Raw genomic sequence first — 18,933 nt, 5'->3', positions numbered from 1 at the left:
ACCCCCCCCGGCTCCCTCCCCCCCGCCCTCTCCGGCGGCCCCGAGCTTGCCCCCTGTACACTGTTGCCGGTGAGAGCTATTAATCCCCTGCGTCCGCGGTTTACTCTGAGCCCATATTTAATTCCTCTAAACCCCCAGCTGCCGCCCTGGTTACTCACTGAACACGACAGACTGCGAACCGCTCTGGTTATTAATAATTCACCAGCCCCCTTCGCGCTCCGCTCCTCCGGCCGCGGCCACAGGACACCGCGCGTCCTCACTGGTGCGTTTGTGTGTCTGTCTGCCTGTGTGTGTGTGTGTGTATATATGTGTGTGTGTGTGTGTGTGTGTGTGTGTGTATATATGTGTGTGTGTGTGTGTGTGCGCGCAGCCCGCGTTTTCACCTCTCCAATTTGTTTTCACTCGCTCGGTGTCTGTTGTCACTCGCTCGGTGTCTGCACGACGCGGGACACACGGCGGAGACGTGCGTTTATTGTGTGTCTGCGGAAGCCAACAGGCGGCACGGTCCCGGCGTGGCATTTGCCCACCGAGTCCCACAGCCGCACACACACACGCGCGCGCACACACTCTCACACACCAAACTCTGCGCTGCCACATGGAGGTTTTCGTCGCGTGCGCCGCGCTCCTTTCCGCGACACTGTGCGGCCACTGAGGGAGCAGGTGGAGGAGGACCCGAGCGAGAAGGAACTCTTGCTGCTTCTTCTTCTTCTTTCTTTTCTTTCTTTTTTTTTTCTCTCCCCATTATCGGCAACGCCGGAGCATGCACGCGGGGGGAAAGCGCGGCGTCCGCTCTTGCAGGAGCAACAGCTGATTTGGTGAGCGCGTAAAGAGAGCAGAGAGCGCAGGCTACTTACTGTCGGGTGCGCAGCCAGGGACTCTCGCTCGGGCTGCGGGCGGCGACTGTGTCGGTGGCGCAGCGCGCGGCGACCGCACCGTGGACTCTACGGTACCGGGACACTGGAGAGAGAGAGAGAGAGAGGGGAGAGCAAAACCTTGACGCCGACGGTTCCCCCCCCCCCTGCTAACGTCACGAGTTGAAAGCGAACATAAACACTTTACATGAAGAAGTCGGGAAGCAGACGAATCGGATTATACGGCCCCCTGTCCTCCTTTGCCCGGGACTGAGGAGATCAGATAACACGCCACCACAAAAACAACAAAAAAAGGAAAAATGTTTACCGGGCACCAGGCCGTGTGTGTGAGGGCTCTTTCGCTTCCGGTATAAGGCCCAGTTGAACAAGAAACCGAGCGGGCTTTCTCTCTCCCTCTCTCTCCCTCTCTCTCTCCCACACACTTTTTTTTTTTTTTTTGGGAAGCCGAACTTTTGAGAGTGGAAAATGGGTCTCTGAGAGTGTTGGCACTTTCCCCCACACCACCATGGTACGTGCTATGTAAACCAAATAATTTTCTCATTTATGCAGTCAGCTTTCAGATTCGTCGTAACTTGTAGAGTTGTTCGTAAATGTAATGGTATACAGGGGGAACTGTAAAGTGCAGTGTGGGCTGAACTTGTAATTCTTCTGTGTCTGTGTGTGTGTGTGTGTGTGTGTGTGTTCGTTATTTACTTGTAGCTAATGGGAAACAGTCACCAAAGAGTTTGCCAAGTCCCTCCACCTACAGTACCTGTATGTGTTTACTGTCACAGCAATGTTTTTATTTGTAATATTTCTCAATACATGTAGTTGGCCCTGCTTGAAGTTATGAATGCCCGTTTAGAACGGTGCGGCTGTTTTGGATGAAATAAGCCCCCCTTATGTTGCCAAATTTTCTTTTCCAACCTCCTGGCCAAATGAGCGCGCAGCCCTCCCAGTTCACCGCCGGATGCCCACCACCGCCTTCTGCCGTTCCGTCCGCATGGAGTTCATGCCTACTCCCGTTTCTGTGGTCTCTGATGCGGGGCTGTCTGTGGACTATTTATAGCCACATAAGATACGATACGCACTCCACATAGGCCCGCGGTGTGAGCAGCCACTAAAGAGGCGTCACAGAGAAATACCCCCCCCCCCCACCCCCGAACCCGGGTCCCACCTAAGAGGCGAAGTCTGAAATGGTTCGGAAAGTCCGTGAGGAGGTCAGAACTTGGCGTCTGCGCCAACATTCAAATATGTGGCTACTTGATTTGTGCGTAATTACGCACAGCGGTTTTCGAACCAATTCCCTCATTATGCAAGGTGGTTTATTTGTGCAAATCCGGTGAAATCCCGTGACATCACAGAGTGCACGTCTGTGAGTTTCAACCATGCAGGGAATCTGGTCACTCTCACATTTATTCTAGATTACATCAACATTTAAGATTTTATTCGTAGTTTCCGTATGTAATTTGAAGTGGCTGACAAAATTCTGTTAGACTATTGTTTCCTTTTTCCCTTAAGAGGACATTTGTGCAAATTGGCAAATGTATTCCCCAGTGCCAGGTTGTGAAAACAAGCGTTTGTGTGTTTTAAATACCAGTCATAAAAAGTCTGTTCCTTATGATATATAGCTCACACATCCTTGACCTTTAGATAAATTCTCTCTCTCTTTTTTTTTGGCATCAAATGAGTCAAGTCAGGCGTAGTTAGGAAAACCTCCCACATACAACCTTGAAGCCGCTTAGACACCGGGAAGGGGAACGTATTTGCACATGAATATGGAAGATTATTAGTATGAATAATTATTTGTTTACGAGCATCCTCGCTGACATGGCAGCGGCCCAAGAAGCTCATCAGTAAAAATGATACAGAATTCAGGACAGGCCTCACATGGGATTATCTCGACGTGTTATTCTCCTACTTGCAGCAACTCACCTCATTTTTACAATTTTTTAAATTTTTCTTTAAAGGAAAGGGCTATATTGTGAATTTGTGCCAAAAATTTCAGTTGCGTGTTGGTTTAGTCGGAATGCACTGGGGGCATCTGTCAATCAGTGTCAGGATTGAGTTGGCTGCAACCCCCCGAGGCCGATGCTCCATCTCAGACACACAAACAGCAATTTTCTGTGGAGATTATCTGCTGTGTATCTGTGGCACCCCAAGGTTATTGATGTATCCAAACATGGTTGGAAATGTGACCCCTGACATGTTTGTTCCCAAATTATAATCCACAGATACATTAGTACTTTATAACAATCTGTGCTTTCTTTGCGGTCACCGCGTGTGTCATGTACAGTGTGGATGGTTTAAAAATCAAATACAGTAATTACGGAGAGGGCTGCGTGTGTGTATATCGGTGGGGGTAATTGTATCCCACACTGTTTGTGTGTTCCTGAGCAGCCTGCCACATGATGATCAGACAAGTGGTTTTCCAGTCTTGTGTGATCTCCGTCTTGGCTGTCGCTGCCAGTGATGTCATCCCCTCGCTGTGTACAGAATATTATACCGTTATATTTGTCCTGGCCTCTACATTTGCCTGGAAAAATAAACAAGGCTTTCGAGCAGGCTGCGATATAGCCCAGAGACTCTGCCGTATAGTTTAAAGATGGGAAACTCTGGTGTATACGGTCAAACGGCGTAAATGTAAAGGAGAGTGAGCTCAGATGTAGGGTGTCGTCAGGTGGAACGGTGTGTCAAAGCTGTTGTGACTGTTTTAAGCGGTGGTTGATATCAGGGACTGATTGAGAGCAAAAGTCAGCGATGGATTCCGCTTCCGTGACGTGGCGTCCTTTAATCGAGAGTTTGTGAAAGAGTCTCACTTTTGACAATCGGCCTGAATTGTTTGCTGGAGGTTTTCCTTTAAAAAAAAAGAATGTTTTTCTAAAAAGCCAGGGAACTTTCAAACACGGAGAAGCCAGACTAAACGAGGCATGACGGTGATTTAGTATTCCACTCCCATAAAGTTGGCGAGACGCACGAGAGAGCGAGAGAGAGATAAAAACTTAAAAAAAAAAAAGAGTGGTCAAAATTGAAGCAGCAGATGCCGACATATCCTGAGTTCTAGTTCTTTCGTATGAGCGGGACCCCCCCCCCCCCCCCAAAAAAAGGGATTCTGCTTTTCCCATGATGAATTCGTAATATTTAAATTCATTAGAAACATCTCATTCAAGCCTCATTGTCTGTTGAAGGCTCACGTCTCCCTCCCCGCAGTTAATCATGCGGGCTGAGTCAGATATTTCACACCTTACTCAAGATTAGAGTTGCAACAGTTAATGGATTATTGATTAGTAATCGACTACTAAATTAATCGCCAATTACTTGACAATCTATTAATTGGTTCAAGTAGTTTTTAATTATTAGTCTTAATTATTTCAGCTTCTTGAATGTGAATACGTTCTGGTTTCTTTGCTCCTCTGTGGCAGTGAACTGTGTATCCTTGGTGTGTGGACAAAACAAAACATCATCTTGGAGCTTTGGGATACACGATCTGCATTTTCCCAGCATTTTATGACATTTTATGGTCCAAACAGCTAATCGATTAATCTGTAAAATAATCGTTAGTTGAAGCCCTACTCAAGATATCTCATAACTCTTCAACCCCTCGTGCCTTCAGCTTACAGTCTACTTTTTCATGACCCTTTTTTAAATTACAACAGTCCCTCTAACACAAGAAGCTGTAGCATGCACTATTGAAAAGATGGGTATCTGTGATTAAAAAGTGCTGTAAAGATCTTGTAACAGGAGAGCATCTATAGTGGAGGCCGAAGCAGCCGGCGGGAAGGTCACGTTCTCATTGGCGACTTGTCCATGCGAGTTTTGAAAACGTAAAAACGGGGTAAGGTAATCTGTTCCCAATGCAGCTTTAGAGGTCGGAAGTGACCATGTCGTGAAATAAAGCAGACCGCTTCCCGGGCACGTGTGATAATTTGACCCCGGAACGGATCGGATTAGTTTGCTGTGGAAACAACAAGGCACCTCGCACAAACACTGACACGTTTCTTTAATTTGTTTCTGACTCTGGGACGGATATTTTTTTTCCCGTGGCGCAGAGGAAGTCTCACTCTGTCCCATGCAGCTCAGACTGATCGCGTAACACTCTTAACTCTCCCATCTCGTCTCTAAACCTGCGCCTTAGTTACTTTATCAAGACTTAACCCCATCGCGTTAATTGGTTCCGCGAGACGCCCCAGACTGCACGGCAGCTGTGTAACCGAGTCATTTGAATCTCCTTAATTTGGGAAGGTGTCGGTATCTCCTGCCTTCCGAGTTTAATTTGGAAATTTGGGGGGGGGACAAAACTCGCAAAACAACAATATGTGTATTTTCTCTCCTCACTCTTGTCTTTAGGGTTCTTAATGAGGAATTAGAGCCAATAGCATTATTCATTAAACAGAGCTCGCCTACTATTTATCACTGTAACAATATTAGCATATTTGTTTAAATTTTCAACACTCTTTTTCCCTTTTTTTTTTTGCATTCGTAAACCAGGTTTAGCATTTTTAATAATCTGGCATCCAAAGCATCGTACCAAATTGAATGCTGAAAAAGAACCAGTGGCAAGCCCCAGAAACATGTAGAAATCCTTTATGAAAACGCACACACACACACGCTGCTCTAATTACTGCCTCCCCCGCTCCCCGTCTCTTATTCCTCACCTCCTGAGATGCAGGTGTAAAATATCACATTTTTCCAGCATTTCTCCCTGAGGTGGCGCTGGCTTGGACTCACACAACGTAAATTTCCCCCCTTTCATATTCATATTCCATCACACTTATTTTTTTTTCTCTCTCTCCTACAAACAAGTTCCCCCTCCCCTGCTTCCCTCCCTCTCTTTGATGTGCTTGCCACATCTGCACAGGTTTGTTAGCTTGTTACCAGGTGAAGAATGAGGATACAATTGAGGCTGAATGAGGCGGGACTGGGGTAGGATGTCGGTTATGTTTTTCGCAGCGAAGGAAAAGTCTCTCTGGTGCTCTAGAAACTGCGCTGCAGCGGAAGGATCAGAAGGTTGTTTAGCAGATGATTGTGAGGATCCCTGTCCCTCGTGGAATCCTTGTGTATCCAGAAGAGGAAGTGTAAAGGTAGCACCACTCAACCCGTAAGGAAATTAAATGCCATCCCATATTGTGCACTTGCTTACGGGTGAGCTGTCAATAAAGTTCTCCTGGGTCAAGAGTTATCGGAGAGACGTGAGTGGGCCGAGTGCAGCTGAGGGGCCGTGGACGCCAAGATGAGTGTTTCCCCTTTGAAAACGTTATTGTCCTGCAAAAGGAAGCTCACCTTTAGGCGTCCCATGAGAGAACAATTGTTAATCAGGTTCGACAACCTACTGTGCTTAAAATACCTTCACCGCCAAACTTCTGGGAAATATGCTCATGTGTCTATTTCCTAGATGGAGTTCAGCCCAGGTTAGCACCAACACTTCTGCAACAAACCTCACCAATTCATGCAGAAAAGTCAAAAGGACAAGTTGTTGTTGTTTTAGGGGAGTTGTGTGGTTGAACTATTTCAGGCTCCAAATATCGATATCAGCTCTTTTGAAGCCCCGACATCATGTTGTCACAGTAAAGCTGCTGTCGTGTACTGTACGGGTTAAACAAGCAGAGCTACGCCGAGTGAGCAAAGGGGCCCCTTCAGGGGAGTTTGCAGTTGTATGTTTTAGCCTCACTTTTGACCTCAGCACGTATATTACTCTGTGGTTCAAATGCAAATCGTCACCAATGCAAACAGCCCTCCATCCATTAGCTTTACCACTCGACCTTTTGGGGGTCACTGTGGGGGCACTGGAGAAGCCAGGTGCAGGTCACCAGTCTATCACAGGGCTGCTAATGCTGACATCGGGGGTAAAAATCTGAATCTTTTTGCGTCCAGCAGGTTAAATCTGTAAAACTTGCGATACACAACCAGCAATAGTTTAAGTCCATGTGGCGGATGTGTTAGCAAACCATGTTTCTGACCACCTTCCAATTGGAAGACCAATATTTACTTACTTTTGGTCTCCACCAACTTCTGACTATATATCCGTTGCTCCACAATGTGGATCAACATTGGCTCGTTGCTAACCTTATCTGTGTTTGCTTCCGTTTGTAGCTGGACAGCAAGCTCACAGTAGATGGTGCTTTTTCCGAAGCTTTTTCACTTTGCCGAAAACATACAGAGTGCGGTGAGGGGGAACCGAAAACAATAAAGTTGCCTGTCAGAAAGACAGAAACTATGATAAATGCTGTAGAGCCCAAAATTGTCGACGAGAAACTGCAGCGTCAGAGAATACATTTTCTGTGGGTTCGCCCCCGCGAGACCGACCCCTTCCACATCACACATGGTTGTATATGACCCATGGTTATTATAAAAAAGTATTGATTATAGCCACATCAGAGGCCTTTGAAATGATTTGATCGATGCCCGCTGTCCTCACAGTACCTTCAAATACCTCTGGAGATGTAACCCGCGGCTGAAAAAAAAAAAAAAAAAAGGTTTCCGATTTTTCCACTAAGGTTTGTGTTGGAAACTTGGCAGTGACCGCGGCCAATGTTTTCTTCTTCTGCTGTTCAACCAACACTGTAACAATTTTTTGTCTTCCGCTCCACCACTTTGCGATTGTTTGCAGGCATGAAATATTTTTTTTTTAAAAATACCCCGACCCTCCCCCACCCCTCTCTATCGATAAAATCCGACACCCAACCGTCAACATCCCAGACATCAACATCCTCAGGCATCAAATGATCTCTTCGGGTGCTAATTACTTGAGGCTCTGCAGCGATACACACACACTCACACACACACATATATATTTATATATATAAATATAATTGATACCATGCTCCATAAAAACAGCCAGGGAGGGGGGAAAGGGGGCAGGGCCGCGGAGAGCTACATCAAACAATCATCCTCGAACAAACTCGGCCCCGCTTGGATTTACAGAGAGGTAGAAAGATGTGGACAGAGGAACAAATCAGTCTTTAACTGTTTTAACCCCGCGTTTTAATCCTTTCAATTATTCGAGCCCTCCGTCCGTACGGCGCGGATCATTTTTAATTCAGCGTAAATAAACGACTTCAACTTGTCAGAAAGCGGTGATTAGAACTACCGGCGTGCCTTGTTCGGCGCTGGCTCTGTGATTACCGGCAGAGAAAAATACATCCTTCACGTGTACCAGGCAGTTTAAGAGCTCATCGGGAAGCCCGGAGAGCTTGACAAGGGCACCATTTAGTGGGACGAATGGTTTCAAATGGTTTTCCTCCAGCGTTTCCCCACATATTAATGATGACAGGCCAGAGGTTGGATGCTGAGGCTGAATGCCACGGGCCGTGTTTTCTTATTCACTCGGATGACTTGAATTCTAACTTTGTTTAACCGAGCGCGTGCTTCATGTGGCCCCCGCGCTAAATTTATTGTGTGCGGGAGAGGCCACGCTCGACAAAACCAATGTTAATCTTATGTTAATCACCCCGGCCTGCGAGACCTTTTGCCACAGACATTGAGTGAAATCGCACTCGGAGAGATGCCCTTCCTGTGTTACAGTAAAAGGGAAAGGGAAAAGACTCAAGCTGTAACCTCTCATTCTGAAGGATATGAATAGCCCGCGTCTCCAGCCACAGCTCGGTTAGGCCAAGTCTGGTACTTATTATAGTGCTGCGTGTTTATGCATGTGTCTGCGCGTGTGTTTGTCCGAGTACAATCCCCGAGTCGCTGTGTGCGTGTCTGCGTGCATATGTAAATGCTTAAGTAACCTAATGTCTGTTTGAATTCCCCCCTAAAAAATTGTTTACCTCGCCGCCAGTTTAAATAGTATAACTTTACATTTTTGCTGCTGGCCACGAGCAATGTTTGTTCCTGTTTTGGGGTCCGTGTTTGTTTTTCTGCTATAAGGTATGTTGAGCGCTGAGAACGTAAAAGTTCTGGAAAATAGGATTACTGCGTCTCCTCTTCTCAATCCAGCAACCGAACGTCTCAAAGTCTCCCGCTCGCTTTGTGTGTAAAACTTTTCCCCCCCCCCTCTAACTCTCGGAAAACTCCGAGTTATTTTCATCAAACTGGCAATTTTTCTTAACCCTCATCTAACAGGTTTAGTTGATTTCCGAAAACAGACATTCAAATTTACCCTGGCAAAAAACAACTTGTATGAGTTTGTACTAAAATAAAAAAGCGTTAGCCAATAGCTAACTAGTCAGGCAGAACTGCCACCGCTGATCCAGATCCTCGGGTTCTGTGGTTCCCTCCCATCTACGTTGTCTGGCCCGGCGGCCTCAATTGACAGACAGAACTGCAATGGAGGCTCATTCAGAGTCCAAGTCTCTGCTGGTGCGTCACGCAGCATACAAATGAACCCGCTGTGAATAGAAACAAACACTGAGAATAAATAGTTTCGCTGCATCTACCGGTGAATGCCACATATCGGGGCCAAGAGTTGACCCGCGTGGCCATCTTGCGTGTGCAGGGGTCTGCGCCGTGCGCGCGTATAGTATGTGACCGTGCGCATGTGAATGATTAGTGCTGAATCAGTGCACACCGACAGAAAAGTGACCATGCAGGTGAAATGGCAGAGGAGAGGAAATGCCATTGTGCTGGGAGTATTGTGTGCGGGTATACGGCAGCTAAACACATTGCTCCCCATTCAAGTGCTGGTGACTGGCCGGGCCTCGGGCCTGCACGGCATACGGGCTCGGGCAGGCAGCACACACCATCTACTGTGTGTGTGTGTGTGTGTGCGTGCCTGTGTGTGCTTGTGCGTGTGTGTGCGTGTGTGTAGAATGCCAATGAAAACACACAGTGTATCTGGTGGTGGGACTTGAGGGTGGCTTTTAAATATAGGTCAAAATGAAAATTAGCAAGATTAGGAAGACTGATATCAGAGCTCTGCTTTGATAGCTATGCAGCCAATCTTTCGGGTGTTTTTTAATTCCATGAACCTTAAAATTAAAAAAAAAAAATGTGTCAACTAATGAATAAATGACTGTTGTGTTACATTTCAGGCAACCGAAACCTTTCTCTTGAATGAAGAACCCTCCAGAGGCCCCGGGATGCCTGAATGCTTTGTAGTATCCGATTCGTACAGGGTATGCATCTATTACTATTATTATTCTAATTATTATTGCTTCATGTGTTGCTCCTAAATGTGTTATTTGAGTCATCACTCATTACTGTGAGTGACAGTCTGTTTTCATGCTCATGGTAATTGTACCACAATCATAATGTCATTCACAGCTCCCTCTACTCAGCTGCAAACCATTACAATCATTATTTCCACAGGCACATTTTAAGAAAAAAGAAAAAGGGGGGGGGGGTTTGCAACTTCACCGACGCGCCCCTCGCCTCATGGGAGCGAAAATTATAACGATAATGTGCAGCATGCTCGGTTGTGTGAAAATGAAAATGAATAAAACTAAAGTAAAAGAAAGTGAGCAGCTTTTCTGGAGAAAGAAAAAAAAAAGTGAGAGAGAGAGAGAAAGAAATCCACCCAGCGAGCGCAGTGGATTTACAGCCATCGACGTGATATAAAACAGTAATAAAAACCAGGAGGTGGGGATGGGGAGGGCGAGAGGAGGAGAAAAAGGGGGTGCGGGGTGGGGGGCTTGGGATGACTGAAAATGCGATTGTTAATGAGGTGGGAGCCAGTTTTCTAGGCTGCGCTCTTTGTTTTTTCTCCGAGCGAAGACTTTTCGCCAAGTCTCTCATGGAGAATCTGGGTTGCTGTGTAGCGTATCGTGTGTCTCGGGGTGCAGAAGTGAGCCATTATGGCTGTAATTGAGGAGCGCGGCTGGTAGGGGGAGACTTTTGGAGGGGGGGGGGGGAGCGTCGCGGGTGGAGCTGTATTGCATTGCAGGGGCCAGCGGGTTCAAGAACGTCCACAGGAGGGTGTCCACCTCGGTGCCGCTCACCAGGAGGTCTGCTGTCGGGGGGCTTAGAGTTGTATAAAGTGTTATTCGTGGACTCCCTTCTTCCTCCGTCTTTAATTCTCTGCGCGATAGGGATAGGTTGGGTTCCCCTGAGAGTCCGCCGAGGATCACAACGCAAATGCATTTTTGAAAAAGTGCATTAAAACTGAATTTAAAACACTGTTTCGGAAGTGGTACAATCCCAAAGAGTATGGAATAAGTTTGGGAAGCCCCGACTTTTTTGGGGCCCTTTAAATGCACAGATTGCCACTTGCAACCCGTTTTTTCCAGTTTTAAACCTGCAGTTTAGATGTGAGTTGCGTTATGAGCCTAAAGAGTCAAAGTATCCAGTGGAAAAAAGCAAGGAAAAAAAGACACGTAATTTGTATTTAATATCTTTGTGATCATCACTGTTGAACATATCCGTGTGATCGAGTCAATTCTGTCTGTAATTAAATCCTAAAAAAAAATATATATATAATGGCCCGGGCTGATATCATCATCTCAACGGATGTAACCGCCGATGAGAAAACAAGTTATTGCAGTTCAGAAAAATGCCAAACTGGGATTGAGGTCACTTCGAAACTGTGTCATCATCAGACCGGAGAACACGAGTTGATGTTTGATGTTTACACTGTAAAATGTTCCGCTCAGTGTGTATCCTGCTCACAAATTCCGGTCAAAACAGGACATATTTTAATAGTAGTATCTATTTTGTGTTTGTGTTAAGAAAAGTGAAAATTGGGCAGTTATATCACTACCATATTTTTAAAAACTGCATAGCCAAACATCAGTGTCTTTAAACAAGACGGGAGAAGGCAGGTGGAAAGAAATTGATTTATTTTTAGGGAGAAGGCAATGATATTCCCACTCTTGGCAGATTTAGAGCTGCACCTAACGATTCTTTTCATTTTCAATTTAATTATTTTCTCCAAAAAAATAAATATAAATAAAAAAAACAGTGAAAAATGTCAATCGTGTTTTCCAAAACCCTAAGACGATGTTTAGTTTTTTTCCACACCAAAGATATTCAGTTCACTGTCACAGAGGAGCAAAGAAACCAGAAAATATTCACATTTAAGAAGCTGTTATCAGAGAATTTTGAACTGAACTTTTTTTCCCCCATAAAAACTACTTGAACAGTTTAATCGATTATCAAAATAGCTGCCGATTAATTTAGTAGTCGATTACTAATCAATTAATCGATTAACTGTTGCAGATTTTCATAAAATGTTTTTGGGGTTGTCCCCCCCTACCCACCCTCCCATATGCAGATTCACATTCAAATGTCTTCCAATATGGTGGAAACGCTCGCTTGGACTCAAGTTGAACTGATTACTTTTTTTTTGGCAAAAGGTCAAAGGTCACCGGGACCTCACAGCACTCTTTCTTTTGGGGGCCACAACTGAAGAATCTGTACGATTGAAAGTCTGATGGGATAAAATTATGAATTGGTGACATTTTGTATCCACAAGAGTGGATGTGCGCCGCGTGTAAAGTGTGTGAGCGGCTAGATGTGACGTCTGCTCATCAGCCAAACACCGCGACCACAGTTTGACTCACCTCCCTCTGTTTGCGTCCAAATTTCCTCTCACACTCAACACTCAGCCAGGTGTGGTACGATCACTGGTTGTGGTACGATACTGTGTGTGTGTGTGTGTGTGTGTGTGTGTGTGTGTGTGTGTGTGTGTGTGTGTGTGTGTGTGTGTGTGTGTGTGTGTGTGTGTGTGTGTGTGTGTGTGTGTGTGTGTGTGTGTGTGTGTGTGTGTGTGTGTGTGTGTGTGTGTTCGTTTCAGGCAAACTTGCGGTTACTGTCCTCGAACAACCTGTTCTGCAAAGGCGGGGATAGATCGACTACAACTCTGATCCGTCCATCGGTGCAGAAGCTTCGGGTTTTGAGCGCGACTGCGCGTCTCCGTGTCGACGGGTGTCGTCACCACGGAGCACGGCGCCGCGGTGTGCGCGCTCCGGAGCGGTGGTAAATATGTATATTTTTAAGCGTGTGAAAACGCAGAGCCGCAGCGGAGCCGCCGACCGTAGCATATGGCTCTGCCATGTGTTGCTTAAGGAGAGATTTACTCACACAGACCGCTAAATGTGTGGCTCATTTGCGGAGCCACTGCAGAGGGGCGCTTGCGTGCGTCGCATGCAAGTCGACTCTATAAATGAGGGAGGTATTTGTCCCCCACGCCCCCCCACCCCACCCCAGTCTAACCGCTCGCTGTAACCTTACGCATTTGCGGCGCTTTTTTTTAAAGACCCTGATGCAAAAAGTGAGCAGAAAAACAAGGAGACTCCCTCAAACGCGGCGGGGGCGATGGTTATGATGTCATGACACCTGCCTTGAAGGAAACAGGGTGTGTCCGCATTAGTGTGTTTTTGTGTTTCATATTAGTCATGTATCTTATTCGCTGAAAAGGAATGCTGGTGTTTTTAACCTTGTGCGGTAGTGAGGACTGGAGGTTATGGTTTTTGTGGTGCACATACGCTCCTGACCGCACACTCTCCCCCCCTCCTCCTCCTCCGCCTTGCGCCTCTGGCTCGGCTATCTGGCCGCGTGCAGTAATTGGCCACACGGAGCCCAGATCCCCGCGCTCTTCGCCTGCTCGAGGCTCTGCGGTGGAAGTGCACAAGCGGTCGGCCCCATAAATCTGCGGCACTCCGACATCAGGGCCCAAAATTTCAGTGCGCCTCGTGCGCCTTCACAATGACTTCACTCCCACCCCAAATTCCCCCAGCGTACCACACTCAGGACCTGGTCCAAGTCGCTTCGTTTTATGACATTTATAGGTGATATGTTTATCGCTCACTACTGTTTGCTTGTGTGTGTGTGTGTGTGTGTGTGTGTGTGTGTGAGACAGAGAGAGATAGAGAGTTTCTGTTTCCTCACACACACACACCCCAGTTTAGTGCATTTTCAGTATTTGGACCCTGCTCCGAGGCTGCCTGTGATTATACGTTTTGTTTTCACTGTTTGCTAGTTTTCGACTTCAGAGTGAGCGGCTGCAGTGGCTGTTTGGCTTGGACTCACTTCACTCGGTTCTCAAACTACAGTTGCGGCCTCCACACCGGGTCAAATGCGGTTCAGCAAATAAATTGACTTATAGCCGCCACACAGCCGTGATGAGGTGGTGCGTTGTGTTTCGAACGCCCGCGAATGAGTTGAAGTCCGCCCTTTGGCTTTTAGTGTGCCGGGGGGAGCCGCTGCATGTCCTCACATCAGATCAGGACCTGCGATAGAATATTTCAAAAGAGATGAACTTTTCATGCAGCTGAATTCATAACCCTGCCTTGTGCCATTTTATACACAAAGTATATTGTCAGTCGGATTAGACCGTTTTCATATGTCTATGTCTCATGTCAACATAAGCCACACAAATAATTTCACATGGTCTTAAAATAGTCAGTATATATATCTCTATATATAGAGATATATAGAGATATATCTCTATATATCTCTATATATGAGATGCTTCTTCTCATTGCGCCTTGCAGCTGTTCCAGCACTCTGATCCGATCCGTTCCGATGATGCGTTCACGTGTATACAGTACGCACACGCACTGAACGACTCGTCCGTCCGAGTGACAATGATCGGCGCTTTAGGAGCATTGAGCGGGACGGGTCCGTAAACGCAACTGAGGCATACGTTTACCAAAGAAGCGGGTAGATATATAACCCCAGAGAGCCACAGACGAGCTGATTATATAAGAAGAAGAACACAAATTCTTTCAAAATTCAAAAGTGTTGCACCTCGTTCAAATCTTCATTGGAAAAAGAAAAGAAGAAAAAAAAAAAGGCGCCTCGCGCTGAAGAACTCGTTACAAACAGCAGAGCGATAAAAAAAACAAAAAAAAAACGTCATTCGGAGAGGAGAAGAGGGGAGGGAGACAAAAGTTTTTTCCCCGAAAGTTAGTGCGAGCTTTCACTTTCGAGGCGGGGTTACAGTAAGCTGCAGCAGCATGGAGTGAGAGAAACGGGACGGCGGGCGAATGCAATGCAGCGCCACACCGAGCTTCCATCCAACTCCAATACGCTCTCCTCCAGTGCTCCTCTCTCAAAATAACCATGTACTCCCCGTACTGCTTGACACAGGTAAACCGTCTCCTCTTCTTTCATTGTGCGGGTATTATGGACCTTCGGTGGGGGGGCGGGGGCCGGGTTCCTTTTTTTTTTTTTTCTTCTTTTTTTTTTGGTATTGCTCTGCCTGTGTGTACTGTTTCCCGAGTGTATGTGTGTGTGTGTGTGTGTAATAGCTGTGGGGGGCACGGTGTCTTTCACGCTGTCGGACTCGAAGTGTGAAACTTTCACCTCGACCCCGTCCCGTCCCGTCCCGTCCCGGTCGCGCGTTTTGTGCCGCGCGAAACTATTTTCCCTCCCGTGCCTTTTCCACCGCACATGGGGTTTTTTTGGAGAGAAAATGGCGCTTCTCCCGAAATGTATTTCATATTACAGAAGAAGAAAAAAAAGAAAAAAGAAGGAGGGGAGCCTGCGGGAGTAGGAGGAGAGAGAGAGAGAGAGAGTGGGAGAGAGAGAGTTGGAGAGCTGAGTGTGTGCAGGGATAGACAGACTGTGGACTGTGGAGTTTTAATATTCCTTGCTGCTGTTGAGATTATTATTATTTTGTTGTGTGTTTCGTGTGTTTCCGTGTGAGTGTCGAAGCTCGCAGGAGTTTTTTTGTGGCCGGCGAGAGGAGCTGCAGGAGAGCGGGGCGCGCCTTTTAGAGAGGCTGCTTCTCATGTGAAGCTGCGACCGGGAGAGGCTGGAGCTGCTGTGTGTGTGTGTGTGTGTGTGTGTGTGTGTGTGTGTGCGCGCGCGCGCGCGCGCGTGTATGTGTGTGTGTGCGCGCGCAGTATATAGACACACATGCGTGCATCTTCTGAGATGCGGTCTCGCTCCGCTCCGCCAGTTGACAGTTTCTCAAGTTTTTGTTTGCCCTTGAACGCAGCAGCACGTGTGCACGTGCGCTCACAGGTTAACTGAAAACGCGGGGACTGCACTGATTTTTAATTCAACATGTACATGCTACAACTATATGTTTTCATCTCGTCTGTCCCCCCCCCCCCCCACCTACACCTCTTCATGTACTTGACCCCCCCCCCCCCTCATAAACTGCAACTTTTTATGTTACACTTTAAAAAAAATGGAAATAAGGACTTGACAAAATAAATGACACTCTTTTTCTTTTATTGATGTAAAAGCTGCTTTCACTGACATTTTCTTGCAGGTAGCGGTACTGCCCATTATTCTATAGACTGCACCTCACTTTTAAAGGTTTTCTTATTGAATATGCAAAAGACAGTTATGTCCTGTGGGCTACATCATATCTTCTATAATATAACGAAAAACAATAGTATTTGCTATTAGTTTTTTAAATTTTTTACTTTGCTGTTATTTGAGTCTGCCCAGACCTTCCAATGCAATATTTAACTATCACCGGACTGTTGTGGACATTTCTGACACTGAGTTAACACTGACCTGTGTGTGTGTGTGTGTGTGTGTGTGTGTGTGTGTGTGTGTGTGTGTGTGTGTGTGTGTGTGTGTGTGTGTGTGTGTGTGTGTGTGTGTGTGTGTGTGTGTGTGTGTGTGTGTGTGTGTGTGTGTGTGTGTGTGTGGTCGCCGCCTTCAATGTCAATTTTGACATTTGGTCTTAACTATTTGAAATTTTGTGCTTTATTCAAAGGCTACTTTTATCACATTTAGATGATATTTCCCTTGCAGTAAATCTCCACATCAATCATTCAATGAGAGAGGGAAAACTGAAAAAAATTGCAGAACCCGTTCTGCGAGCCCTCTTGAGCGCGCGGGTGCATGCAGCTGTGCACCGCAGCTGTACAAAACTGCAAAAACCAACCGCCTCCTATACCACCGAAATGAACGTACATCCCCCTTCTGAGCAAAGTGGTTGCCAAACTGTCATTAGTTCACGTGTGTTTCTGCACAGTAAACTTGAAATTTAAGAAACAATCTCTTGTTTTCAATGATTCCCCCCTTTTAGAACCCTTGTTTTCTTTTCTTTTTTTCAAGTGAGGCCTCTTTTTTCTTCCAGGTTTCACAAGACTGAAGGTATTTCCTTCATTACAGAACAAACCAGTGGCAACGGCCGGCCCGTGTTCTATACAGCTGCTGGTAATCTCGACTCTTATGAAGCAGACTTGTTTATCCCTCATTGGCTTTGTCTGACGGTCGACCGCCGGGGTCCCGTTTGATGTGTAATTCAGGCCTGACTTTTTCGCAGTGGTTTTATTAAAAGACTTTTCCTCCCCGTCATGTGCCTCTGACAGCTCGTCTATACCAGAGGCTCAGAGGATGTTCTCCGCTCATCGCATGGGCACAAGTCGTGTCTGCTTCCCATTTGAAAAAACGCTTGCTGCTGGGATCACACGCACACACACAATGACACACAGACACACACACACACACACACACACACACACACACACACACACACACACACACACACACACACACCGGCCTCTCGCTGACACCAGAAAGGGAAAAGAGATTTTATTATTTTCCCTTAATTTTTTGTTCTATTGAAGAGGGTGAAAGTGACGTACAGAAATGAAAAGATAATAGAAACAGGTGAATTATGCACAGCACATATTGCTTATAGATTATATCTTATAAATATGCTTTGTATAAGATGACTTACATAGGCCTTATTTTGTTAAATATTCCACACATGCCTTTAGATATGATGAGTATCCATAGTTGATGCAAAATCTACATGGCAGATAATCCTTGCATGAAATATATATATTTCATTTAGACGCATGTATTGAACTTTAATTAAATGAACTGACAACAGACGCTTGTATCGGTGGAATGTAGTACACATGTTGCTCATCATTGTATAACTCGCAGCACATCATCACTGGTTGTGCAGGAAATCGATGGAAGCGCGTCTGGGATTACCTCATGGGCTACTGTAATTTATCATTTTAATTTTTGTGTGTGTGTGTGTGTTGTGCATAGAAGAAAGAAATTCCCTCTCTCTGGATACACACACACACACACACACACCAACAGCAGCATTACCCTTTTACAGAAGGCAACATTTTGTTTATTTAATTGCTGTTAATAATTAAAAAAAAATTCGAGCTTGGACCCTCGGATATGGCAACAACTGTAAGCAATCGAATTAATTATTAACCGTAAAAAAGGCGAACTGGAGAGAGGTGACGGTGCGCAAATGGAGAGGGAGCGTGTGTGTGTGTGTGTGTGTGCGCGTGTGTGTGTGTGTGCGCGTGTGTGTGTGTGTGTGACTAAGAGTGTGTTTCCCGTATGACTCGGAGGGTGATGGGAATAAAAGGAAAATATTATATTTAGGTCTGTATACATACACACACATACAATTGTATTTATGTATAGCTGGTTTAGGAGTGGACTGCAGTTTCATTTTTTTTCCTATATCCATTTGGGAACAGCCCACATCGCAAATGCTGCGATTTACTTTGACATTATTTTGTCATGTTTGATTAATTAATTATTTATTATTAACAATGATAATGATAATAATACTATTGATGAAATTATTATCTACTTTACTTTGTGTGTGTGTGTGTGTGTGTGTGTGTTGTTTTGTCACCTAAGCCTACGAGCTCTCTGTTCCACGCAGGCCACAATGACGCAGCACCAACGTGCGCGTCAACACACACATTTTCTTTTCTTCTCTTTAATTCCCATATTTTTTTTGTGTCATTGCACTTTTTTAAAAAAAAAAGAAAAAAAAAGAGGAAGAAATGTGTTCCCTTCATCCATGCAGCTCGTACTGTTGTCATCTGAGACTGTGTTTTTTCACATGGTGCGACATGTTAACTTATTCCTTCCCTCTGCCCCCCCCCCCCCCCCCCCTCTGCCCGCCTGGACGCTGACCCCTGCTCTCCTCGCCTCTTAACACCCTCTCAACACTAAAGTATTACCCTACTCACCTTCTAAACAATGCCTTAGTGGTAAGTCCTATTTAGTCCCTATTTTTTATCCAGCATTAGGTGTGTGTGTGTGTGTGTGTCTGTGTGTGTGTGTCTGTGTGTTTTCTATATATACCATTCAAAATGTGTTTTTTGTAGTTGTGGTGTCTCCCGCTGGGCCGCAGCCGGGGGCTTTTATTCCATTTTGCGCACACACTCCTATGAAAAGTTGGATTTTTTTTCTCCCTCTAAGTTTTTTTTTTTGTATAGCGTGTTATAGGCAACAGCCCCCCCCC

The 18,933-nt window shown here is 45.8% G+C and overlaps 1 protein-coding gene across 8 annotated transcripts in view; it reads left to right on the top strand.

The window, feature by feature from the left end:
• nfixb (nuclear factor I/Xb) overlaps positions 1–18,933 on the top strand; it is a 155,372-nt gene that overhangs the window by 24,848 nt on the left and 111,591 nt on the right. For 3 of the 8 annotated variants that reach the window (XM_035615082.2, XM_035615087.2, XM_047328044.1), the window contains one exon: positions 9,824–9,907. The exons of 1 other annotated variant lie outside the window; for it this stretch is intronic. In XM_035615082.2, coding sequence (XP_035470975.1) covers positions 9,872–9,907 — 36 coding nt within the window. In that variant the 5' untranslated portion in view covers positions 9,824–9,871. Of the gene's footprint in view, positions 1–1,248; positions 1,381–9,823; positions 9,908–14,398; positions 14,820–18,643; positions 18,680–18,933 lie in introns of those variants that run through there. 4 more of the 8 variants (XM_035615079.2, XM_035615080.2, XM_035615081.2 and 1 more) reach the window with 4 other exon arrangements.

Source organism: Scophthalmus maximus, chromosome 17, assembly GCF_022379125.1.
Source record: "Scophthalmus maximus strain ysfricsl-2021 chromosome 17, ASM2237912v1, whole genome shotgun sequence".
In the NCBI taxonomy this organism is placed as follows: Eukaryota; Metazoa; Chordata; class Actinopteri; order Pleuronectiformes; family Scophthalmidae; genus Scophthalmus; species Scophthalmus maximus.
This window is presented reverse-complemented; position numbering and strand designations above follow the sequence as displayed.